The 26,336-nt window shown below is 44.8% G+C and overlaps 1 protein-coding gene across 3 annotated transcripts; it reads right to left on the bottom strand.

Annotated features, from left to right (window-relative positions):
* Positions 1 to 7,527: 7,527 nt before the first annotated feature.
* Positions 7,528 to 25,923, bottom strand: LOC112121382 (mitotic-spindle organizing protein 2B-like). 3 transcript variants are annotated; one of them, XM_026646858.1, is made up of 4 exons: positions 25,697 to 25,923; positions 25,496 to 25,620; positions 21,160 to 21,348; positions 7,528 to 7,918 (listed from the first exon to the last, which is right to left on the bottom strand). In XM_026646858.1, the coding sequence occupies exons 1-4, from the start codon at positions 25,864 to 25,866 to the stop codon at positions 7,761 to 7,763; spliced, it is 642 nt and encodes a 213-aa protein (XP_026502643.1). In that variant the 5' UTR covers positions 25,867 to 25,923; the 3' UTR covers positions 7,528 to 7,760. The 3 variants fall into 3 exon arrangements, with proteins under 3 accessions (XP_026502643.1, XP_026502644.1, XP_026502645.1); XM_026646859.1 differs by having other exon boundaries at positions 21,211 to 21,348; XM_026646860.1 differs by lacking the exon at positions 21,160 to 21,348 and having other exon boundaries at positions 25,697 to 25,922.
* Positions 25,924 to 26,336: the final 413 nt, after the last annotated feature.

Below are 26,336 nucleotides of genomic sequence, written 5' to 3'. Positions count from 1 at the left end.
GGACAAACACAAGCTCAGTACACAGCGAGTAACCCCCAAACACAAACAAACATACACTACAGACAGTCACTTACCCCAAGGGTGCTGTATTTGCTCCTCCTTCACCTGGAAAACTCCCTTGCAAAATTCCTTGTTAGCAGCCCCTGGTCGCAAAGCTTGATAAGACATTCCGGGCAACTGAGGCAAAATTCTCTCGTCATAGCTTCTCTGCTGTGATGGCTTTCAGCTTGTTCACATGCAAAGTCTGTGGAGTAACCTTGCCGCAGGGCTTCTGCATACCTTAAATAATATCATTAACTCTTTCCACTGCCTCCTACGGCCCCTCCCATGAGTTCTGCATCTTGTGCCTTTCCCAGGGAGTGACTTCAGCAAATGACTAGTCACAAGCATTATGGTTAGACTAAGCTTCCTGGGCAGCTTGAGTTTTCAGGAGGTTCAGCTGAACCATTTCCATCAGACTAAATCTTTCCAAAAATTTAGTACATCTTCAGCCATTGGTTTCCCTTTAGGGACTTCTGGGAGTGTGACACTTAGGCTGATGAGATCCAGGGGACCTTGGACCTTTCTGCCATACAGGAGATCAATTGGGGCAAACCCTGTGGCCTCTCGGGATAACTCCTTATAAGCAAACAGCTAGGGTAGCATTACATCCCAGGAACTTTGGTTGCATCCATTCCCAACATAGATGTAAGGTGGGGCTCTAAAACCTGACAGACACTGGGAACAGAATTCTCTGGAGCCTCATGATATCCAGGTTTGGAGGCATGTGGTTCCTGCCTAGTTAACAGAACTCTAGAGGTGCTTCCCTATCAGAGGCAGCATTAAAAAACAACTCTGCCAGGTGATTCTCATGCCTCTAAATCCTTGGCCTCAAGGATTGTATTCCTGTCTGGAAACCGGTACACTGAGAGGGTAAGAGCCTACGGTGGCAGAGGGCAATTTCCTGCAATATCTTGGAGAAAGCTTACTGCATTCAATTTAAATATTTGAGGAGCCACCTGCATTAAAATGCAGATGTTTAGATCCTATTGTGGGATCATATGCAGCATTAGGAAGAAGACAGGATGCAGTATATGGGAAATATTGTGACCTTCAAGACTCTGTGGAACAATGTGGCCATTTAGGGGTTATGTAAGGAAGTGGAGAATTGGTTGGGTGGCTCCCATGGTAGATGAGACCTGCAAGTTAATAGGTATAGAGCAAGTCTATAAACTCTGCTCCCCCACCTGAAATCATGATATCTATACAAAAGCCCATGTGATGTCACCAGTTGGGAAATGGGCCAATCAATATGCAGATAGTCAGCCTGGGACAAGGGAGATGGTACAAAGCTGACCACAAATCAGGATCCCTACCCCCCTCAATGGGAGAAGAGGGACCTCCTTGGAAGGAACACTGGGCTGAACCCAGAGGTGGGTGGGAGGCAACAACGGGGAGCTGGAAGGCTGAGAGCAGATGACCTTGCTGGACCACTGAAAGGAAATCCAGGTGCAGTTGCCCTGAACTGTGACATACAGGACCAGGTCTCAATTTGCAGGTTTTGGGGTAAGAAGAGGCATGTGAGAGCTCAGCTGCAGAGGGTCTAAAGAGAAATTATACAGGAAGGTTGATAATCACCTCTGCATGGATTTTTGAAGTACGTACGCTGGCTGCTAGCAGAATGGTTGTTATCTGAACAGGTGAAATGTGACAATAAAAATGGTAATGTAAGAACCACCATTTACAGAATAAACCTGTCCAGGCAATAAGATAAAGTGTTTCCCTACGGTGACAGTCAGCATCTGAGATATACCCAATATTTTAGGGATGTGTGGATGGGGAGGTGGGATCTCCCACCTAGTAGTTAGGGCCCAAGGCAGCAATCACACCCAGTGGTTCATCTCTGGTGACAGCCTCACCTAGTGGGCACAGCTATTGAGCAGCACCCCACGTGATGGGTACCTCTCCCAGGCAGGGTGCAGGAATCCAGGCCCTCCCACTCCACCAGGTTCTGACTCGGGTCCCTGGGAGCTGGTTTTGCTCACCCAGCGGTGCCTTACATCAGCCACAAGTCAGATTCCCTGGGTCACTTCCTACCTCCCTCTGCATCCTAGCTGGCTGCCAGCTATCCCTGGAGAGTGCTGTCTTCTGGGCTTCCAGCCCTGGTCCCAATTTACAGGTATTGCGGCTCTCCCTGTTCTTGGGCTTGCTGTAGACTCTGCGCATGTCCGTCCCCGGAGCTCTCAGAGCACATCCTTCTCCCTGGCCTGCCCATCCCTGAGTGAGGGGTCTGTCTGCCTTTTAAATCCCATCTCCAACCTGAGCATGCTCAGCATGGGCAGGGCTTCCTTAACCCCCTCCTGTCCAGTGAGCGGTTTATATACCCTCTCACAGGGGGAGATGTGGCAGAGGGCAATTTCCTGCAATATTCTGGACAAATCTCATTGAATTAATTTAAACCTAATGGCATTGTTTCAGTATTTTAGGAGCCCGTTGTATTAAAAATGTAAATGTTTAGGTACTACTGTGGGACTGTATTCAACCTGTGTAGGAGGAAGCCAGGATTATTGCACTATCTGGGAAACACTGTGAATTTGAAGACTCTGTGGAACAACGTGGTAGACACGCCTAATCTTTTGGGACAGTATGCGGGAAGTGGAAGTACTGGGGAGAACAGGATTGCCACCCATGCACCTACGGACTCAGCCTTACAAGCTTCGCCTTGGCTGCTGATCCTCTATTACAAGAGGACAGTTCAAAGATCCAAACTGGAACCACCAGGGACCAACAGACAAAGAAACGACTTTGGAATCAATAGCCTGAGTTTAAATTGACATTGGGCCATCGTTCTGATCCAGTAAACAGAGAGCACCTCCAGTCCACGCAGGGCCCAAATCTGTAGGGAAGGAATGACACTGCCCAGAGCTCTTGTGGTGAGGGGAGAGAGAGAGAGAGACGCAGGTCTCAACCCAAGAAAGGCAATGACTAGGGAGCCAGAAACAGAGCAGATGCCATTGCCCTGAACTGTGATGCCTACTACTGCTGCCATGGAAAGAAACTGGCTGGTTGAGCTCAGATGTAGAACCATGTGCTTGGGGATTGATTCGGACACTTAAATTCCTATTCCAGACCCATCCTGAAATTAGAGTAGGATATTTTCAAGTTTAGTTTGACAATCAAGGAACACGTTTTATAAACATCACCACACTGGAGAAAGCCTCCTGATTAATTTCAGATTTATTTCTAATGATCTAGCTGCCAAATTTCTTTTTCTCAGCACTGATCCCAGCCACCTGAGAGAGTTTCCCATCTTCTCTCTTCTGGCTGTGATCCCTCAACTGCAGCAGCTCCCCACATGTCCAGCTTTCCTCTTTCACTTACATCCTTCACTTCTTTGGATGGAGCTGCATTTGCCATTGGGCAAACGCAATAGAGCAGTGGGGGCAAAAAGCCTACAATGGCATGTAGCCAACCTGTGACTGGTACCAGCAATTATCTTGCTGGGACATTAGATGGGGAGGGCTCTGAGTTACTACAGAGAATTCTTTCCCAAGTGTCTGGCTGGGACATGCTCAAGGTCTAACTGATCTTCATATTTGAGATCAGGAAGGAATTTTCCCCTGGGTCAGACTGTCAGCCCCACATTTCCTCTCCGGTGTGTGCCACAATTTAGGGGGGCCCAGCCCATCTACAGTGGTGTGACCTCTTTTCCATGCCCCTCCTTGTGTGAGCCAGGTTCTGGAAAAGACCTTGCCTTGCTGAGAGCATCTGAGCCCCACTCCCTAGCCCGTTTGTTTACCAGGGTCTGGGGAAGCCCTGACCCTCTGAGTGGAGAGCTTAGAACAGGCATGCTTAAAGCATGTACTAAGAATACACACTGTGAAGAGCTGAAAACCGGTATGCTTGACACATCAGAAACTCTTCAGAAGAGAACACCCATTGATATGAATGGAACTGTTCACTCATCTCAAAGCTATTGGTTTGGGCTGTATACATCTCCCTTGGATATGCTCTTTCAGCTGAGAACACCTCATTGAGATGAATGGGCCACTTTACACCTCTCTGCTGATGATGGAAGTGTAAACTTTTCCTCTGCTCCACTCTCCCTCTAATTTCATACAATATTATAAGTGCCAGTTCTGCTCTAAGGTTTGGAAGCCCTTCCTGTTGAAAGGATGACTCTTCTTAGTGATCTAAAATTTATGTGCTTACATGGATTGTCTTAAAATTTGCTATGCTCCAGAGAGTATAGGATAGGGTAAAGCCGGTCTAGAAAATTAGGCTGGATTAACTATGCTGATGGGGAATCCTCCGTCGGCATAGGTGGTGTCTACACTGAAGCGCTATAGTGACGCCGCTGTAGTGGTTTACATGTAGACATACCCTTAGTAATCCAACTCTGCGGTCATTTGAGCAAAGGGTCCCCAAGATACAACTCACAGAAAAAACAGCATTTCCTTAAATTTAGATTCTAGCAACCTTGAAGTTCGAAACCCAACCTGGACAGAAATTTGAGAATAAAGTAAACATTTGGGGAAAATCTTAATTTGGGCAAATTTTCTTTTAAAGAAATGTAATCTGATACGGCACTGAAACTATTTTTAAAAAGTAAACAAATTACACATGCAAATGCTCGCTGGAAGGAGAAGTGATTGGCATACAAGAGTAGGAAGAGGGGTTTGAATCTGCAGCCTGGGAGGGGAGTATTATGGGGAATGGGTAGCAGGGGGGCGGAGGGTTGGGGAGCTCAGTTAAATTGGAGGGGTGGGATTTAGGGGGAGTGGGAGGGAAGAAGACAGGAGGGATTGGAGAATGTGAGGGGAAGTACTGTAAGCTGGGGGTTTGGGTTGGTGCTGTCAGCCCTGGGCTTGTGTGTGTGCATGCACATGTGCACTCTGGGATCTGGGGGAGCCCTACCCCTCTGCATGAGTGAATAAGCATTATTAATAGAAGTGACTCAAGGCATAAACTTGGGTTGTTAGGTAAACATTTTTGTTTTAACTGGTTTTAGCAAGTGTGGTAGGGGAATTTTTGGATGTTTTGTAATACTGGTAACTGCAGAATTTGCACTAACACAAATGGTAATTAGAATGATATTTGTTATTAATAGCCAATTAAAAAGTAGAAGATATTTGGGTTTGGGGGTACAGAAGATTAAATATGGTAGCAGAATAGATATGGTAAAAAGATGGATTTAATGTTAGTTATCTTATAATTTACTATAAATAGGCAAGGAGTCTGGTGGCACCTTAAAGACTAACAGATTTATTTGGGCATAAGCTTTCGTGGGTAAAAACCTCATTTCTTCGGATGCATCCGAAGAAGTGAGGTTTTTACCCACGAAAGCTTATGCCCAAATAAATCAGTTAGTCTTTAAGGTGCCACCAGACTCCTTGTTGTTTTTGTAGATACAGACTAACACGGCTACCCCCTGATACATAACACTATAAATAGGGTAACTCCCAATTGAGGGAAAGTTCTATACACCACCAGACACAGCTTAAAAGAAGGACCCTCCACCCATTCTGCCAACAAGGGACTAACCACCCCTTGATATTATTTCATCTTAGGAATGTGAGTATAAATGTAGAGTGAAGTGGCTATACTCTGACTGTTGTATGCATGCTTGCTTTAGTGTTATCATGTAATAAAACTTTGAATTTCACCATTCATTGCATCACTCAAGGTTCTTAGATTGAATTAAATAAATTATCTGGAACCAAACCAAGGACCGAACCTCAGGCTTATTTTATTTTTAAATTTTGCATTTAAACATATTAATGGGAATAGCTAAATCAAAGATTACAAGGGGTCTGAGCCCCCTTCCCCATATGTTCTGGGATCTGGGGGACACTGGTACTCTCAGGGTAACTGAGCTGCTAGCCCTGTCCCGCCATGTTAGCTGTGATCTGGGTTGGAGGAAATGAAGATAACAAATGTAAACATCAGAAATCCAGAAAATGAAGTTACGATACACATCGCCTGTGTGTGGGGCTGGAACGTGTGTGTGTGTGTGGGGGGAAGAGTCTTGTTCGGCGAGGGAGATTGACTGGACTGGGGCATGGCTGGGAAAGCCTGGCTGAAGCAGGAACAGGAGTCCCAGCTGGGAGTGGGTAGTGGGAGGGGGCATAGCTCAGCATGCAGCTTGGGCTACATAAACAAAGCCATGTGCAGCCTTCCAGTTAACTCCTGCCTGTGATCTGTGTATACTGCAACATAGTGAAGGAGACATCAAGGAGCAACTTCTTATATGTTAATGGCTTTTATGGTACCAACAGCTTAATAGGACAGGAAGGGGAGAGGAGCTGGAAATGCTGATGGGGGAGGGAGCCTACATGTTCTGGGAAATGGTGGGGCAGGGGGTGGAGAAGGAGAGAAACACCAGTCTTCTCTCATGCTTAAAGTTACCGTAACCACCATGTAATGCTGTCAAGGTTTTGGGACATGGACCATTGATGAGATGTCACTCACTGGCTGCTAGCAACTACAATTGCAAACATTTCAAAGCACAACCATTATCCCCATTCACTAGACCAAAATGTACAGGAGTGGAGAGGAGCTCTGAAGAATTACATAGCAGGCAGGTGACCTAGTGGAAAGGTCACTGGACAGGGACTATTTCTAGCTCCGCCACTGGCCTGCTGGGTGACGTTGGACAAGTCACTTCACTTATCTTTGTGCCTCGGTTTCCCATATGTAAAATGGGGATAATGATATGTTCTTTGAGCACTACTAATGAAAAGCACTATATAAAAGCTAGGTATTTGGATGATTACCTAACCACAGTAGCACATCCTAGGTAAGATCTACAACTGCCTAAATGACTTAATTAACTACTACCAACAAATGTTTCTATTTTATTTTAAAAAAACTAGGAAATTAAAAGGCAAAATGCTTTATAATGCACAGTTAAGGTTGTCTGGTGATAGTTGTGACCTTCCAGAACACTTGAGTTCAGCAAAACTCAAACTTGAGAAAATCAGGAACTGCTGAGTTCAGATAAACACCCATGCAAATGTAGCTCTGCACTCTTTGAGTAATGTTCAAAATGCCCATAACGCGCGCACACTCCCACTAAGGTGCAACTGACCTGAGATAAGTGACTGATCCTTTGGGACTGGGAGTAACCGGAATATTGCCATGATCCTTAGCGTAAGGCACCATCCATCACAAAGGTAAGCCCACCTGGGTGGCAAGACAGATCGCAGTACCAAAGGGGACGGTCTAATGACTCCAAGTTAAGGCTGTTATAGCCCTGAGGAGTTTACACATGATAATTTCAACCACCAATGTATATATAAAACTCCAATTTATGGTTTGTGCCCTGGCTCATAACAGTCTGCCCCGAGGTTGGTACTCATGTTCTTGAGCCATTGCAGGACAGCTTGAGAGAGGTATCTCTAGCTGGTGAGTTATGAGAGATTACACTCTTGCACGAGCTAGACTACTGATAAGGCATGGAGCAGGCCAGACACTATGAATAAGAATGAAGAATAACATCTCACTAATTTAGTGCAATGCTTTAAACAGAATTCTAATTAAAAGCAATTCCCGAAGAATTCATGTTCTTTATTAACAGATGTATCCAAAAGAAATTTAGGAAAGGAAAACAGTAACTGACCCTTTGCATACATCACCTGTGATATTCTATAGCATTCATAAATACAAAATACTGGAGCAGGTTCACAATCTTGGATCATTTGCATTTTTACATGTTGTGCTGCATTGCACTTATTTTAATGGAGAATTTACAAAGGTCCTCAGTGCTCTATTTTGAGTCTCTATGTACTGCTGCCTCCACTGCTCTTTCCAGAAGTTCCAGTCTTCTGGAGCCTGCTAGTGCTTGGCTGCCGAGGCATTCTTTGGACAGATCCTTCCCGGCTGCAACGTTCTGCCAGGCCTTGGGTCCCGCTGACTGAAGAATTGGTTTTATTTCTCCCTGGATGGACAAATAAATATGTTATCTCTAAAGTTCTAATCTGACATCGTAACTGCACCCAAGCTGCTAGTGTTCCTCGAAAATTCATGTTATAGGTAGGGTTTTATTAGACGATGAAATTTTACCAGCATCCAATATAGATACAAAATTCATGAACTGTAATTTAACAGATGTCAGGTAGCATAAATCCTAAACAAATTCCAATAGTAGGACTAATCATATTCATCACAATTTGTTCCTCAGATAAATCAAATAGCATAAATCACTTTGTTTTTTAAATGTGTGAACACATTATGTGATTACCTTAATTTAGCATAGGAACACCAGCACTGCAAATTGCAACTAGGGAAGAATTTAAAGCGCATCTAACATGTCATGGCTAGGACAAGTGAACCAATGTTCAAGAGTTGATTCCTCTCACAAGCAACAGTGACAGGGTCCAACCCTGCAGAGCCTCTCCTGTTTGTCACTTTGTCAGTCTAACAGAGCTCTCAACTCTCCTGGGTATTCTGGTCATGCTCTGGGGTTCTCTGGCAGCATTTGGATTCCACACAGGAGCTGCCATTCACAGATTGTCTTGCTGGGTTCAGAAGGGAGACAGAATACTCCTCCTGAGCCATCTTGCTCTTATCCTACCACTGCTAGCTGTGTCTATGATGCAACACAGCCGCAGGGCAAACCACTGCGTAGCACTGTGCAAGCTGGAAGGGGAGAGGGCAGGAAGTGTGGTGCACACAGCTAGCAAGAGACCTGGAGGGGACCCCTTCCACGGTCAGCAGGAGGAGAAAGGGGACAAACTGAGACTTGCTGCAAGCAGGACAGGTGAGGGGAAGAAAGAGACCAAGTGAGGTGTGGGGAGACAGGGCCTGACACACCTCCCTGCATCGGGAGAGGGCCGTCTTAGAGGAGGCACATCATGTAGGGTAACGAAAAAGGGTAAGGAGAAAATTACACAAGTGAAAGGTCAAAAAGAAACATGGGAGAACAATCTATCCTAGGAAGGGATGAGAAGAACGGAGCTAGCCAAATAAACAAACAACAGGCTCCAATGCTTTAAAGAGTTTTAGAAAAACACATATCAGTAAAGAGATCAGAGCAAAAGGCAGGCATTTGGTAAGCTAATTTAAATATTTTCTCTGCACAAATTAGTTACATTAATTACCTGATTAGGATGTTGAGATGTTTTGTAAGACAACTGACTGATGGCTATACAACAGGGGTTGGCAACCTTTCAGAAGTGGTGGGCCGAGTCTTCATTTATTCACTCTAATTTAAGGTTTCGTGTGCCAGTACTACATTTTAACGTTTTTAGAAGGTCTCTTTCTATAAGTCTATAATATAGAACTAAACTATTGTAGTATGTAAAGTAAATAAGGTTTTTAAAATGTTTAAGGGGCTTCATTTAAAATTAAATTAAAATGCAGAGCCCTCTGGATCGGTGGCTAGGACCCAGGCAGTGAGTGCCACTGAAAATCAGCTCACGTGCCACCTTTGGCACGCGTGCCATAGGTTGCCTACCCCGCTATACAATATATAGTAGCAACCCACTTCTGTTGTTTAGAATCCATCATCTCTGCAATTTGCGTGGCCAATAGAAGAGTGAACTGTAGAAACTTTATTCCATTATTGCATTACTTACCAAAAAGTCATTCCTATGTAGCACCATTCCTGCCCCCTGAAAGCCACTACTGCCAACAGCACAGATTTACAGCGTAGTGCACTAGAGAAACATTTAAATTGCTTCCAAAGAATAAAAATGTAAGTGGCCCATTTGCATCTGTAAATAGTTTGACAAACTAACACAATAAACAGCAAATGTATTCATTTGCTTCAGACATGTCAACTGTTCTTTAAGAAAAATCTACTACTGTAGACTTCTCATCTGTCAGCCCAAAGCCAGCCAGCCAGTTTTGCAATTCTCCTTTGCTGAAACTCAGAAGCACTCAAGCAACTTTATTAATGCAAGTGCTGTCAATGAAAGTGCACAAATTGCAGAGAGGAGAAATTTCACTTTATTTCATCAAAGACGGCAACAAAATCGTCCCCAAAGATTATTTGATTTTTTTAGCAAGCAAGTAGGTGCACATTTGTGCATGTAAATACCTTCCTCCCTTGAATGCACATGTCCAGTTACAGTGCAAATCCTTCATTTGTGTGGGCACAAAGTAACGTACATCTCTCTCACAAAAAGGGAATGTGGGCCCACAGGATAGGCACACAAATGCCCAACTATCTGGCTCCCGGAAATCTAGCCCTTTATCCTCTAAATTATATTAAACCCCTCGGAAAAAAAGAATGACCATTTTATGTATATATAAATAAAGGTATGACGTCAGTCTTCCCATTTTGATCAATGGCAAAGCTCCCTCTGATTTCAATAGGGTAGGGTCAGACCATGTGCATGGAAGCAACACCACAAGGCCCAACAATCAGAGTTGGTGTGCTGTGTGCACTTCTGCCTCAACACTTGTATTAAACAATATTGAACATTAGGGAAATCAACGCACATTAGCGCAACCCATGAACGGAAAGGATTTCAAGAGACTTCCCCCTACAGTAAAGAAACTAATACTGATGCTAACAAAAGGCTCCCCCACTTAACTGAATTGACACATGATGTCCTGCTACTTTGAGGTGCATACTTGGTTGTTTTTCAGAGACCCAGTGTTCTGTAAATATGCAGCATGATACAAATACAAGTGATACTCCACATGAGAGACTTCATTTGAGTACCTCAAACGCTCAGAGAAGATGACTGCAATAGGAGCAGTCAAGTGTGTCCCCTACAAATGGGCTGATGTAGGTTCATAAGACCAGGTGCATACAACTACATGCAAGGATACATACACCAACTTGCGAGGGTTCATTCTTCTGTCCAAACAATACTGAGATGGGTTTAAAACCTAGTTGGTTCAATAGATAGATGTATTCAGGAGGCAGGCAAGGCTGCACGGTGGCACTACAGAGTGCACACTGGCAGCAGACAGGACACTGCAGTGGCATAGAAGCAGTGTCACAAAGGTCAATCAGGCCCCAGGGAAAGCTTCCTGTAGTCCTCAGGTGTTTTTAGAAGTAGCCACCTACAGCACCGTTCTCTTTGCCTGCTCTCTGCTGCCCCCTTCATTCCTCAGTAGCAGAAAGGACTGTGGAGGTTCCCCATCCCCACTAGAGCAGTGTCTTCTTCCCACAGGGAGAGACCCAAGGCTCAGACCCTGCCTTTAAGGCTCCAACTGCTCTTCTTACTACTCCTGTTTGTAACACAGTGAGGGCAGTGCTTCCAACCAGGCTCCAGTCAGGACGTGGCCATGAGGAATGGGAGACACTAATCAATTTGAAAACCAGAGTTAAAAGCTCACTGCTGCTGCCCAGTCCTGAGCCCCTGCAAGGATCAGGGGGGTTCACAATCACACACACACACACCCCTATTTAAAAAAAAAATTCTCCCCCCCCTTGTTGTGTGAGACCCAGACAAATAACCGGGGAAAGCGACAGACTGGCTTTAGTGGGAGAACAGTAACACTGCCTCTACACACAGGCCTGGCAGAGACACAGAAGCCATTTTTTTCAGTCCCTTCTTTCAGTTATATTAGTTGTTCCTGGTAACAATAAGAGGCAGTGGGATGGTTTCAAAGGGATGGTGTACCTTTTATGCAATCTACATGTTAATGCAAAAAGGTGTGCTCCGGTTAGAGGCTTCTTATAATTCATGCATAGAAAGGAAATTAGCACACACCTTACTTGAATCATTGGCAGGTTTTGAAAAAAAAAATCAAATGTGTCCTAAGCAGAGAGTTTAATTCCTGTGGCCTGGCTGAAAAGCACCTAGGGCTGAGTTCCTCTCCTGTCCCTGGCCCCCAAGCAGACTACTAAGGCTATGCTGCTCTGCTCCCCTGGCTTTCTCTTCCAGCAGATGTTTTACAGCCCACTCCACCCACATCTGTAACAAAACTCATCCTAGGCTCCTTAACTGGGAACACATGCTCTAGCCTTGACCCTTGTGCAGTGCAATCCCTGGGGGAGTGCTTGTGCCTATGTAGAGAAGCCCTGAAAGGGAAGGGGCTGGGTAACAGAGGTAGCGGAGAGGGAGGGAGTGGGAAGGATCCAGCTCCCCCTTACCTCCTTTCCTTAACTCAATGACTCATAAGAGGTCAGAGCACTCCAATAAACCACCCTGTCAGCTGACACAGGGTGTTCGGACATGAGTGCTTAACAGCAGCATGGAAAGAATCATAGAATCGTAGGACTGTAAGGGACCTCAATGGGTCATCTAGTCCAGTCCCCTACACTCATGGCAGAACTAAATATTACCTAGACCATCACTGATCTCCAGTGATGGAAATTACACAACCTCCCCAGGTAATTTGGTCCAGTGCTTAACTGCCCTTAACATTAGGAATTTTTTCCTCATGTCCCAATCTAAATCGCCCGTGGTGTAATTTAAGCCCATTACTTCTTGTCCTGCCCTCGGTGGATAAGCAGAACAATTTATCACCCTTCTCTTCATGTACCTTTTACATACTTGAAGGCAGTTATGTGACCCCTGTCTGTCTTCTCTCCTCCAGACTAAACAAACCCAATTTTTTCAATCTTTCATCATAGGTCATGTTTTCTAGACCTTTAATCGCTTTTAATGCTCTCCTCTGGACTTTCTCCAATTTGTCCATATCTGTAACAAAGTGGGGGTCCAGAATTGGACACAGAACTCTGGCAGAGGCCTTATCAGTGCTGAGTAGAGTGGAATTATTTCTTGTCTTGTTTTCAACACTTCTACCAATACATCCCAGAATGAGGTTTCCTTTTTTTGCAACAGCACTATATTGTTGACTCATACTGAGTTTGTGATCCACTATAACCCCCAGACCCTTTTCTGCAGTACTCCTTCCAGTCATTTCCCATTTTGTATTTGTGCAACTGATTATTCCTTCTGAAGCACAGTAGTTTGCATTTGTTCTTATTGAAGTTAAGACCCATTTAATTAGTCAGACCATTTCTCGACATTGTCAAAATCATATTGAATTTTAATCCTGTCCTCCAAAGTGCTTGCAACCCCTCCCGGGCTGGTACCATCCACAAACTTCATAAGTGTACTCTCCATGCCATTATCCAAATCATTTATGAAGATCCTGAATGGAATCAGAACCAGGTCAGACCCGCTGTGTTGCTGAGGAGATATGCTGCAGCATTCTGTAACAGTTGGAGTTTCCTAAGAGCTGAAGGTTTCATGCCCAGGTGTACTGCATTGCTGCAATTCGACTGAGAGGTGACAAAGGCATCGATAACTGAGGCCAGGTCATTGGCTGCCAGGATGGAACAGTGTCTCCCAGACAACTGGAGGCGTTGGAAAGCATTACTTGTAACTGTTGTTATATGAGAGATGAGCATCAGCTCTACCATTTGATAGGCTTCTGAAGTTGACCACTGGTGATGGTTCATATCGGCACTACTAACTCTGCATCACTGGATAAAGTAACTAACAATAACAGATGACTTCAGGTCATGTATGTTAGACCAAGAAGATGGACATATGGTAATGATTCCATTTAATATCTGACCTTGACTCATGAGCCATCCAGGGTGGGTCGAACTATAGGAGACGCTGCTAGCAGAAATGAAATTACAGCTCTACCCCGATATAACGCGACCCAGTATAACACGAATTTGGATATAACGTGGTAAAGCAGTGCTCCGGGGGGGCGGGGCTGCGCACTCTAGTGGATCAAAGCAAGTTTGATACAATGCGGTTTCACCTATTACACAGTGAGATTTTTTGGCTCTCAAGGTATATCGAGATAGAGGTGTACTGTTAAGAAATTTTCTGTTCTTCAGTCCAGTGTCTCCCACAATTCCGGACGTCTGGGAAGTAGCGAGCAGTGAACAGATATAGGGAGGGTTATGAAACAAAAGTTCTGTAGGAAAGTACTACCCGCCCCATATTATTACTGGGCCATTGCCTGCAGCAACTTCCTTCCAAAGGAGGCCTCTGCAGAAGATAGAAGGTCCATCTTGTAGTGCTTAAGGGATTAGCTATAGAACAAGAGCCACTTTGCAAATTTCCACACATGTTCTGCCCAAGAGATTGCTCAGGAACTCATGTGAGGCACCTTAATCCCTTCTGGGACAGGAGACTGACGATTTATAGTCTTCCACAATACATAATCTAATCCATCTACAGATGGAGGATTTCGAAAATCTGAGCCCCTGGCATTTCGGGTGGAAGGACACAAATAGGGAGCCCAATCTTCTCATGAATTCTGTCTGCTTGAGATAGATTTTCATCGCTCACCTGACACCTAAGGTGTGGTGAGTTGGATATTGTTGTTTTGGACAGAACAAAGGAAGTACAACTTCTTGGGAAGTGTGGAAGGACAAATCTACCTTAGGAAGAAAAGATTCTAGTGTCCTGAGCATGACTTTGTCCTTGTGGAACAGGCAGTAAGGCTCCAGTATAGATAAGGCTGCCAGCTCTAAAACTCACCTGGTGGCCTTGACAGCTACGAAGAAACAAGTCTTAACGGATGACTGAAAGGCCAACGCTGAAATCAGAATCTCAAAGGGATGGCTTTTTCAGAGCCATGAAAACTAGCAGAAAGATCCATTTTGGGAAGAGTGGCTTGATCATCAGTCTGGCTAATCGGACTGCCCGAAGGAATCTGGCTACCTATGGATTGTCTGTCAGGGAACCTGAGGTTCCTGAGAATAGCACGCTACTGTGGACACCTGACATATGATGATACTGGATTGAAGGCCTCTGTCTATGCCTTCCTGGAGAAAGTCCAAAATTATTAGAATTCCAGGATTTCTGGGATTTGCAGTGTGCTCTTGGTGCTAATTGAATCTGGACCAGACAGAAGTATGCTTTTAGTGTCGATACTCTCCTAGATGAAAGCAATGTCTTAATCACTCTGGAGGACAGACTGAGACCTTCTAGTGCTTCCCTTTCAATAACCAGGCTGTTAGTTTGGAGCTGTTTCGGGTCTGGACAAAAGATGATCTTGTAAAAGGATGTCCTATCTCCACAGAAGCTGGAGTGGTGGCTCCAGCGTCAGCTTTATCAGGGCTGAGAACCAAGGTCTTCTCAGACAATTAGTATCACCATTGTCTGTTCTCATTTTATTTTCTAGACCACCTTCCCCAGTAGTGGAAATGCATAAAGTAGGCCCTGTGGCCAACAGTGTGATAAGGCAGCTGTCTGGATTTCTAGATCAGATTGCATTTTATGGGGTGACTGGATGAAGAATGGATGGGGTGGAGCCCACAGCTCAAGCAAATATCCCAAGCTCACTATTCCCCTGAACCACTTGTCTGTGGTTGATGAAAACCATTCCTCCAGGAAATGAGAAATTCTGCTCTCTATCTGCAGCTCTGGGCACAGGCCTGTGCGATCTTTGTCATGCAGTGGATTTGGGGGTGGAGGGGAAGGAGGAGGGAGAGGTCACTCTGGACTTTCTTCCTGGACCTCAATTCCACTGTTTTCCCTTGAGCAATCTGTTGTCCCTTCGCTGGTATCTCTGTGACGACAGGGAGTGAAAGGAGCACCTCTGTCTGACGGCCAGTCTATATTCTCTTCCAAGGGCACTCAGTGGAGAAGGGATAGACTGTTTGCATTTGCCACCTTACCAGCCACCACCACCAACTATCCAAGTTTTCTCCAAAAAGGAGGGTGCCTGTAAACTTGGGCTTCTGGTCCATTTTTCCCATTGGAGTCACTGCTGCCTCGGTGGGTAGGGGACTCTACCTGCCTGATTTATAGTCTCAGGCCCTAATGGAATTAGGATTGGTTAGCTGGGTACAACTCACCGTCTGCCAAGCCTGGGAAGGCTACCTCATACACATATATAAAGCATCACTTGGATTGAACCAAGACGATGGGGCTGGCAGGGAGATGCTGCAGCAAAGGCTCAGGGAAAGTTAAACCTCTGAAGGATTAAGCAACCCAGGAAGGAGGAGGAGAAGGAATGCCGAGGAGAGAGAACACTGCTCCCCAGTGCCCAGCTGGTCCATCCTGTGAACAGCAGGGCAATAGACCATCTGTAGCCTCCCCTGGAGACAATGACAGTCTGGCAAATGGGATCACCAGAGTATATGAAGCCACGTGACCTAAAAGCCAGAGACATGGTTCTTGCTCTAGTACATGGATTGTTTTGCAATTGATTTACCAACACTAGCATGCTGTTGAATCTGATTTGCTGCAAGTATGCTCAAGCCGTGGAATCAATAGGGCCCCCCAAAATTCCCTCTTTTGTGTCGGGCTCAAAATTAGACTTTTTCATGTTCACTCAGTTCCAGGCTGGAGAGCACATATGACGTACTTGTGACAGCCTGACAATTTCCTGCAATACCCTGAAAGAAGTTTACTAAACTAAGTTAAACCTTACTGAACTGGATTGAATCCTTTGGGGAGTGGGGATGTGTGTGTCACTTGTATTAAAAATGCAATTGTGTATGTGAAATTGTATGTACCTTCTCTAGTAGGAGGGGGATGCTAATGTACTTCCTCTGTTACCACCCTTTGAAGCCATCCCCTGGAGAGGTGCCCATATACTAGTTCAAACTGGATTCTCCAGGCACCACCAGACAAACAGATTTCTTGAATAAAGAGCCTGGTTTTAAACTGGCTCAGGGCCTTCTTCCTGAACCAGCAAACAGTCAGGAGCCATGGTCCATAGAAGGCCTCAATCTTTAGAGTAGCGTTGGAAGGACTGGACCTGCTGAAGCCCCACAAGACAACATTTTTCTTCTGAACTGAAGCTGTGATTAACTTGTAATCTCAAGGAACCCTCATGGGTTAGAATCTGAAGGACTGTTCCTGCAGAATCCATGTTGGGGTTGAGGTGAACCCTGGTAAGCTTATTAGCATGCATATAGGTTCTTTTATTGCTTTAAATGTGTTTTTTTTCTGTAGTGTCTTAAACTAAAGAATAAAATTGGCTTGCATAGAAAGAACTGTTTGGTAGTTTACTTCTGTTGACAATCACTCATCAGTTGCTGAAGAGAAAGCAAGCAGGTGCACTTGGGCAGCCTCTCTCTTCTGGGAATAACAGAGGGAAGGCAGGGAACTGTGCAGCTTGGAAATACCTGTCAGAAAGCAGAGAAATGCAGGTCTGCCAAAAAGGCGATGGCCGGGGAGCTGGAAGCCTGAGAATAGGTGTTTTTGCTAGACCACTGAGAGGAAATACAGGGGCAGTTGCCCTGACCCGTGACATTTATGGTGGCATCGGTGGGATCTGCAGCAATGTGAACTGCATAAGTGTCAACAGCAGTGAAAGCAAGTTACCTAGAAGGGAAAACCACAGAGCAAAAAGTCTCAATAGTCTTTTTGGGAAAGGAATGACAAGAGCTACAGAGTGACGAGAGAGACAGAGAAAAATGAATTATGAACAGCTGAAGAAAAATCAGCTGGTTGAGGTATGCAGAGAAAGGCAGCTTAACACTGAAGAACAGACAAAATGACAGCTAGTAGATCTGCAATATTCTAAATGACCAGCCCAGGAATGACGGTTCAGGTTTGCAGAGAACCTCCAGCTTGCTGGCAAAAGATCCACCATACTGGAGAGAAACAGGGAACAAACAGACTGACAGAAGAAGCAACTATGTTCTGTCCTGACCAGCACACCACTGAAACAGGAGCGGCAGACAGCCAAACAGGAAAGGCACAGTGTGAATCTGGAAACCCAGCACCTTGGAGACCGGGAGCAAAAGAGAGCAGACCAACAGCATCAGTACAAGAGAGAAGGTCAAGGAGTGTCAGGAGCAGCTTCAGATGGAGAGACTGCACCAGCCAAACCAGGAACAGCAGGATCAGCTTAAACTGAGAGAGATTGCACCAGTAGAACTGTAGTCTGGCTGAACTTGCCTCCAGGAACGACCATAGCAAGAGGCCACTTGATCCTTGCAGGCTCTAGGAGCGAAAGCCCAACACACATTGCATGTGTCCAGCAGATGTGCTTCTCTCAAGCAGAGATGCTGCGCGCATGAAAGCTTATGTGCTTTCTGTTAGTATATAAGGTGTCACAGGACTCTTTGTCGCTTTTTACAGATCCAGATTAACACGGCTACCCCTCTGATACTATTTATTAACTGACTCCTGCAGTATAATTTCATTTTTTAAAAACTCAAAGAGAAACAGACACCTCACAAAAGTTTCAAGTAAGAGTAATTTTTGTGATCTTTCAAATGGAGAAGCACTGCTCAATTCCATGCAATTCTCATGGGGGGAGAGGGGGGGAAATCTATTTCACTCTGAGTTACTTTTTTTTGGTAAGTTACAAATTTCAATTTGTCTTTATAATGCAATCCTGGCTGCAATCTTAGCTAGGGTGTGACTACCCCCTTTCCATAATTACACAGCTTTCTGAAATACTACAATAGTCATACACTGATCAAAACCTGCAGTTTAATCCTCCACAATTTCTTGAAAAATCCAACCCAGTTTGTCCCATCAGTTAACAAAAACATCCATGCCCTAAGCATCACCTCTGACCTTCCAGACCCTCCCATTGTTCATCTTCCAGTTTGTCTAAAACTACCTTCCTTAACCAATCTGACCTGACATTCTTTGCCTTGAATCCTTCAACTGGCTCCCCCACTTGTCCTGTCCATCCCATCAAGTTTCAGCTTCAAAGCCCTGCAACACTGCCCCAGGTCTCCACCTCAGATGCATGTCATCATGTGTCCCCTGCTTTCCGACAAGGATGCCTGACTTTGCTACCCCATTTGGCGGCTTTTTCAACACTCCCATCTCTACCACCGTAGCGCTGAAAACCACATGACTTTTCAGTGCTCTATGTCTTGCATTTGTTTCCTAAGTCTTTGGGGTTTTTTTAAAAAGAAAAATGCACCTTTAAGGTGCATGTGTATTCAGGTTACTGCTTTAGTTCACAAACTTTCCCCAGAAATACTTATACAACAGAGTGGACACTCTAATGTTTTAGATTTTATTTGTACTGTTCATCTGAGACTCAGCTATTCTCAAGCTATTTTGAGTTCAAATATTTTCATGAAGTACTTGATGCAATTGGTTTATCATGCCTTATGTTTTTAACTGCACAAGTTTAACTCCAAGTGACTTGCCCCCACTCCCATTTGGCAAATAGCTGTAGTATATATGTGACATACCAGTAGGGGGAACAGTAAGGTGTACTCAGACAAATCTGATGGTCATGCAGTTTTGTTCTGTGTAACTCAGGGGTTCTCAAACTGGGGGTCGGGACCCTTCAGGGGGTCACAAAGTTATTACATGGGGGGCTAGCCTCCACCCCAAACCCTGCTTTGAATCCAGCATTTATAATATAATATAATGTTAAATATATTAAAAAGTGTTTTTAATTTATAAGGGGGAGTCGCACTCAGAGGCTTGCTATTTGAAAGGGGTCACCAGTACAAAAGTTTGAGAACCACTGGTGTAACTAAACATTGCATATGAAACCTGTCGTTGCTTTCTACTATTACTCCATTTTACAGTTTTCGGCGTTACTTCTGTACTTTATTGTTTAAATTGTATTGAATACTGCTCGTATCACTCAAGTTGTATATTATTTATAACTTTGCCACAGTACTACAACACATTACCCGTGTATCTAAGATAGTACACAGTTATATGGTATATTATAGCTGGAAGTGTCCATTGCATTAAGGTTGCCAATCACTTTCCATTATAACACGATTTTCAGTTGCTTGCACTGGGCCTCAGTGAGCCTCCTGCAGTAGGGTCCACACAGAGCTATAAATGCATCTGAGATATGGGCAAGATGAGAATCCATCAACCATCTCCCCCGTCACCCCCAAATACTTTGGGGCCAGACACAGAATGATGAGGATAAAAGGAGTATTGAATTGCCCCATTCACTATAATGCCATCCATCTTGTGCACTGATGGAGGCAGGGGTCATGTGGGGAAAAAGGTATGACAGCATGAAATTGGAGACTACTGTAACACATACACAGACGGGCAGAATTAAGGCTGAATGGGATATCTTCACTCTGGCAGTTCCTGACTTAAGTGCATTTTTAAAAAGTTAACACTCTTGTAACGTACTTTTAAAAAGTGGAATTGGACAGTATCTCTGGGACCTGTAGCACTAGTGCTTCATTCAGGAAGTTTCTGCTTGCATAACTTCAAGAACTATGGAAGACAAATCTCAACCCTATGCTGTTCTGTAGCAATTCTCAAGATGTGCATGTTTAAAACAAAATTGGTCTGTGAGAGTTTTAAGCTCTAAAGGTTTAGAGTGGTCATGTTCTTCCTCCAAGATATCCCAGCTCAAAAGCAAGAAGGCATTTCTCACCTATGTATGCACAGCAGCATATACTGAAATGGCTACACTACAACTTGTTTGGAAATGGATTTTAAACATACAAAATCACACAATGGCCATAGAGGCATGTGCACATGCCATATTTATGTGTGTTGGCTTCCTTACCTCAGCCACAATCTTTAAAGTTTAGTTTTTAAGACCGAGTGACAGAACTCATCCCATCCCCACTCAAAAAGAGCTAAAGGGATTTTACTCAAGCTTCCAAAAACAGTCCGCCAGAGACAGAAGACTTCAACCCAAAAAGATAACTTTCTGAAACACACATGGAAATCAGAAAACACAGGCCTTAAATGGAAACAGGTTTGCAAGCCTTAAGCCTAATGGCCAATGCATATGACCGATATAAATTCAAGCATTATTTGTCTTTATAGCGAGTCATCGCCACACAAGCTCTCCTGTAGAGTGCATGCACCAGTTTGCGTTTATAAAAAGCCACTGATAAAAAACTTGACAAAAATATCCACCATGCACAGGAAGTTCTTAGATTCCAATCCTGCAGTTCGTTAAGAATGGACAGCCTTCAGGGAAGCTCTGAAGGGGCAAAACAGCCCACCCTAACGCAATGGTCTGCAGATTCTGGGCCACAATATGTCATTCCTAAACTTGCTTCTCTTGGTTGTCTGTGCGTATGGCCCTTTCTAGTCTAGACAGAGAAAGAATTTTTCACAATAGATTTCAGTCTCTTAATTCAACAGCAAAGTGAATCAGTTTTCATTTTTAAAATAAGATTTACATTTTATTTTTAACCTGTACATTTTAATTCTTTTTAAAATTACCCATTCCTGACAGTTTATTAACATTAGACTGTATTGTTTAGAGGGTACACCGGTTCTTTTAGTCTAAACTTAAAGGACTCACAATGCAAGTGCGACTCTTAATGTCCTAACAGACTGCACCAACCCCAGTAGATAAACTAATAAACACAACCTGTAAAAGGAGAGAACAGGCAGCAAGAAAACTGGAAGGAACGAGGGGGACCTTGAGAGAGAGGCGAGCAAGCATCAGCAGGACTGTAGACCACAATCTTAGGGGCTGTTAGTCTTGGAGATCGAAGGGCAGAGGAAAAGGAGAGTGGTGCAGGGATTTTACTGTTCTTGGCAGAGAGAAATGAGACCTCTAATTCAAAGAGAGACATAGAAACACATTAAAAACACCATATGTCTATTGAAAAAAAGAACAGAGTCGTGAATGTAAATGAATGCTCAATACCCTTAAAGAAAAAGAAAAGTTGTCTCTTGACGGTGGTAACATAGCTAACATGCTTTGTTAAATACATCAATTTCATAATCTTGTCATCTTAACTGTCTACTTTTATGTTGCCCCTCTAAAATTTTAAAGTCCCCAGATGAACAGCTTAGACTTGAATAGTTATTACATTAAAATGCTGTTAAACAAAAATCATTTCATAGTAATAAATGTACCAATATTTTTCTCAAATGTTTTCAAATATAATTTCATAATTGCACTTTCCACATTGCTTGCCAGCCATTAATACAGTAAAACAAGCCTTTTAAGCACACAATGCATTTTCCTGAAGTACTTAATTGATATTTTGAGTTAATAAACCCCAACATTAAATAAATGTTGTAAATAAATGCACAAGTGTACACTATTTCCTAGGTAGTATCTAAAAGTAACTGTGATGCTTTTCTTTTCTTTGAAGGAAGTACGCATCAAAGATGAAAAAAAACAACAAGGAGTCCGGTGGCACCTTAAAGACTAACAGATTTATTTGGGCATAAGCTTTTCTGGGTAAAACACCTCACTTCTTCAGATGCATGGAGTGAAAGTTACAGATGCAGGTATTATATAATGACACATGAAGAGAAGGGAGTTACCTTACAAGTGGAGAACCAGTGTTGACAGGGCCAATTCAATCAGGGTGGATGTAGTCCACTCCCAATAATAGATGAGGAGGTGTCAATTCCAGGAGAGGCAAAGCTGCTTTTGTAATGAGCCAGCCGCTCACAGTCCCTATTCAAGCCCAAATTAATGGTATTAAATTTGCAAATGAATTTTAGTTCTGCTGTTTTTCTTTGAAGTCTGTTTCTGAAGTTTTTTTGTTCAAGAACAGTTACTTTTAAATCTGTTCTAGAATATCCAGGGAGATTGAAGTGTTCACCTACTGGCATTTGTATGTTACCATTCCTGATGTCCAATTTTTGTCCATTTATTCTTTTACGTAGGGACTGTCCGGTTTGGCCAATGTACATGGCAGAGGGGCATTGGGTTGGGTCCTCTGATGGTGTCGCTAGAGTAGATATGGGGACAGCGTAGGCAACAAGGTTTGCTATAGGGATTGGTTCCTGGGTCGGTGTTTCTGTGGTGTGGTGGGTAGTTGCTGGTGTGTATTTGCTTCAGGTTGGGGGGTTGTCTGTAAGCAAGGACTGGTCTGTCTCCCAAGGTCTGTGAGAGTGAGGGATCATTTTCCAGGATAGGTTGTAGATCGTTGATGATGTGCTGGAGAGGTTTTAGCTGGGGGCTGTATATGATGGCCAGTGGTGTTCTATTATTTTCCTTGTTGGGCCTGTCCTGTAGTAGGTGATTTCTGGGTACCCGTCTCGCTCTGTCAATCTGTATTCTCACTTCCCCAGGTGGGTATTGTAGTTTTAAGAATGCTTGATAAAGATCTTGTAGGTGATTGTCTCTGTCTGAGGGATTGGAGCAAATTCGGTTGTATCTTAGGGCTTGGCTGTAGACAATGGATCATGTGAGGTGTCCTGGATGGAAGCTGGAGGCATGTAGGTAAGTATAGCGGTCAGTATAGGAAACAGATTGACAGAGCGAGACAGGTACCCAGAAATCACCTTATTGGGCGAGACAGGCCCAATAAGGAAAATAAAGAAATCATTCTAGCGACACCATCAGAGGACCCAACCACATCAGCCACGCCATCAAGGGCTCATTCACCTGCACGCCTACTAATGTTATATATGCCATCATGTGCCAGCAATGTCCCTCTGCCATGTTCATTGGCCAAACCGGACAGTCTTTACGTAAAAGAATAACACCTGGAATTGACACCTCCTCATCTATTATTGGGAGTGGACTACATCCACCCTGATTGAATTGGCCCTGTCAACACTGGTTCTCCACTTGTGAGGTAACTCCCTTCTCTTCATGTGTCAGTATATAATACCTGCATCTGTAATTTTCACTCCATGCATCTGAAGAAGTGGGTTTTTTACCCACAAAAGCTTATGCTCAAATAAATCTGTTAGTCTTTAAGGTGCCACTGGACTCCTTGTTGTTTTTGTGGATACAGACTAACACGGCTACCCCCTGATAAAGTAACTTTTTTTCATCTAAATACTGAAAAGACTGTTTTAACTATTGTTTTAAATACCTAAAATGTGATCCTTTATTCTGGTACTGAGATCTCTTCATATTCATTTCCATTCTGGCCAAAGCCAAGCCATGTGGAGTCCTGCGGAGCCACACCACAATTGTGTCTCCTTTATACAATCACCCACAGCCGCTCACTGTAGTCACGTGGGGTGAACTGGAATTGTATTTTGGCATCTTTTAGTTTTGATCAGGTGTCACAACCCATCCCAAGCTAAGCATGCCACTTACACAGCACTTTTTAACTGCTAACAATTCAGACTAAGAATAAAGGCATTGCCAGAAACATACAGGTCTGTATCATTCACATGATAAACAGCTCTCATTTTGACTTTCAGCATCAACTGCAATTTTGTTTTCTTATGATTTAATATAATTTGTTTCCAATATTGAAGGCTCCCAGACAGCTACTTCCAAACCAGTTTAAATTTGGCATGCTCAGTTTTTGTAATCCTCCAGAAGCAATGCAAGGGAGGCTCAGCTGGTCTTCCCTAGCAAGGCCAATAGAAGCAACAGACTGCTTTGCTAGTGAGTCTGCGGGTATGATCAAGAGGGATAGGACAGAAGGAAAACCAAGGAAAGAAGGGGAGAAACACTAAAAAGCAGAGGATGAAAATTGCACACCATAAGGCCCTGCACCTATAGTACAGTTTTTGGTCCCAGATAACCATAAACAGGTACGAACATTTGCTTGCATTTACAGTGGAGTTAATCAACTAATATTAACTGGAAACTGATTATCCCAAATTACAACATGTCAAAAACCTCGTCTAGACAGGACCATGGCAAGAACGTGTCAGAGAACAGACTAAAGCTAAGGGGCCCAGATGAACCAGTGCTGTGACAGTACATACTGGTTTGGTACAGACCCCTTGCTGGCCAGCTACAGCTTTGAACTTTCAGTCCCAGGCTTCTGGTGGGGAACTCCTCTCTAACATGCTCCTTCTGCTTGTCACAGTATCTATAACACACTTATCACTTAACATGAGTGCCTGCTGAAAGCCTGGTAGGACTAATGGAAAGAACATTCACTAGATACAGAGGAAGATGCACCCAGCCCTCCTCAGCAGGAAAGAATGTCGCCTCCACCTGAGACAGGGGAAACTGTGATACCATAATATACTGTATTTCCAAAAAAGAATGGAAAGGGAGAAAGAGCAGCAACAGAATGTACATATTTTTAAAAGAAAAATAGGTCTTGTGCCTTTTGCTTCTTTATTGTGAAAAACTAGAGCCTGATGTTTTTAATCAAAAAAGGTCTCATCCTACTTCTTACAGTGTTAGAAATTAGACTCTGTCTAGAATGGAGGTGGTGAGAACTGGGGAGTTGGAGTAAGGCCTGGTCTACACTTAAATGTTTTACTGGCATTGCGTTCTCAGGTTTGTGATTTTTTGTTTGGCCAACAAAACTATACTAGTTAAAGCCATAGCATAGCTACAGTTATATGAGTATATGAGACCATGCTACGGTTTAGGTTATTTGTTTTTGACATTTTCAATATGGCTAAAGGGGCTTAAATTCAGGCTTAAGTGATGACATAAGAAGCAACAAGAGAGTGCGAGATGAGCTAGGAAGAGGGCAAGATTTGTATACACCTTGTTTAAAAACGCTTTGTTTTAGTTAACATACATGAATGTCTAATTGGCATCTTGCATAAATGAAGGGTCCCAGCCCTTTAATTGAGGCAACAGAGATCGCCTCCGTCCTGCAGCAAAACCAGCCGTGGCAGCCCAGAGCCTGCTACGCGGGAGGGATTTGCCTGCTTATGTCCATACCGCCCTTTATCACCCCCCTGCCCCAGCAGCCACGGGCCCGAGCCCGGGCACCTCCCTGCAGGGAGAGGGACGTGAGCCGGGCCCGGGCTCCCCCAGGACCAGCCGGCGGGAGGGGGGCCCCTAATAACCCGCAGCTCCTGACCTCTCGTCTCGGGGCCGGTCTCGGCGGGGCCGCTGGGAGCCGGTCTCTGCCCGGCGCACAAGGACTTCAGCATCTGGAACACGGCCAGGGGCGCCACGTTCATCCGCAGCAGGTCCAGCAGCAGCCTGCGGGGAGAGGGCGCGGGGTCAGCAGCTCGGACCGCGCGCGCGGCCCCCCTCGCCCGCCATCGCCCCCCCTCACCTGAACACTTCCGGGTCGAGACCGATCCCCGCCGCCTGCGCCAGCTCGAACAGCTCCGCCTCCTCCGCCGTCGGCAGCTTCCGCCGGGACCGCACCGAGGCCCCCACTTTGCCCAGGGCCGCATCCAGCCCCGAGTCCGCCCCGCCGCCGGCCAGGCCCTGGTCGGACATTCCCGGCACTGACCGGAAACGCGCTCACCCACAGCCGGCGCCAGTCTCCTACTGAGCATGCGCGGAAGGCGAGCGCCGGAAACAGCCGCGCGGGGACCAGAAAATGCACACCTCGCTTCCTGTTCAACTGGGCATGCGCGCTTTTCTGGAGCATGCGCGGTTCTGCCTGTGCATTCCCTGGGGTGTGGTCTCCCAGTAGGGACCCTCGCGGTTGGCGCGTGCGCCGTGCCTGTCCTGGCTGAGGCTGCCAGTGCCGGGGTGGAGCTGTCCTGCGGCTTCAGGGGGTCTCGTGGGGCGAGGCGGCTGCTTGGTACCGCACAGGCTAGTGCAGTCAGGGCCAGCCTTAGGGGAAACGGCCCCCATGCCTTTCCCCCATTCTCCTGGCCTCCAAGGGCCCCCCTGCCGCCCCCCAGTGTATTGAAAGAGATGCTGGGGCTCAGCCCCACCACCAGTTGAGTGCTGGCTGGGGG

This window comes from Terrapene carolina, unplaced genomic scaffold (genome assembly GCF_002925995.2).
Source record: "Terrapene carolina triunguis isolate 2854851 unplaced genomic scaffold, T_m_triunguis-2.0 Scaffold47015, whole genome shotgun sequence".
NCBI classification, from domain to species: domain Eukaryota; kingdom Metazoa; phylum Chordata; order Testudines; family Emydidae; genus Terrapene; species Terrapene triunguis.
This window is presented reverse-complemented; position numbering and strand designations above follow the sequence as displayed.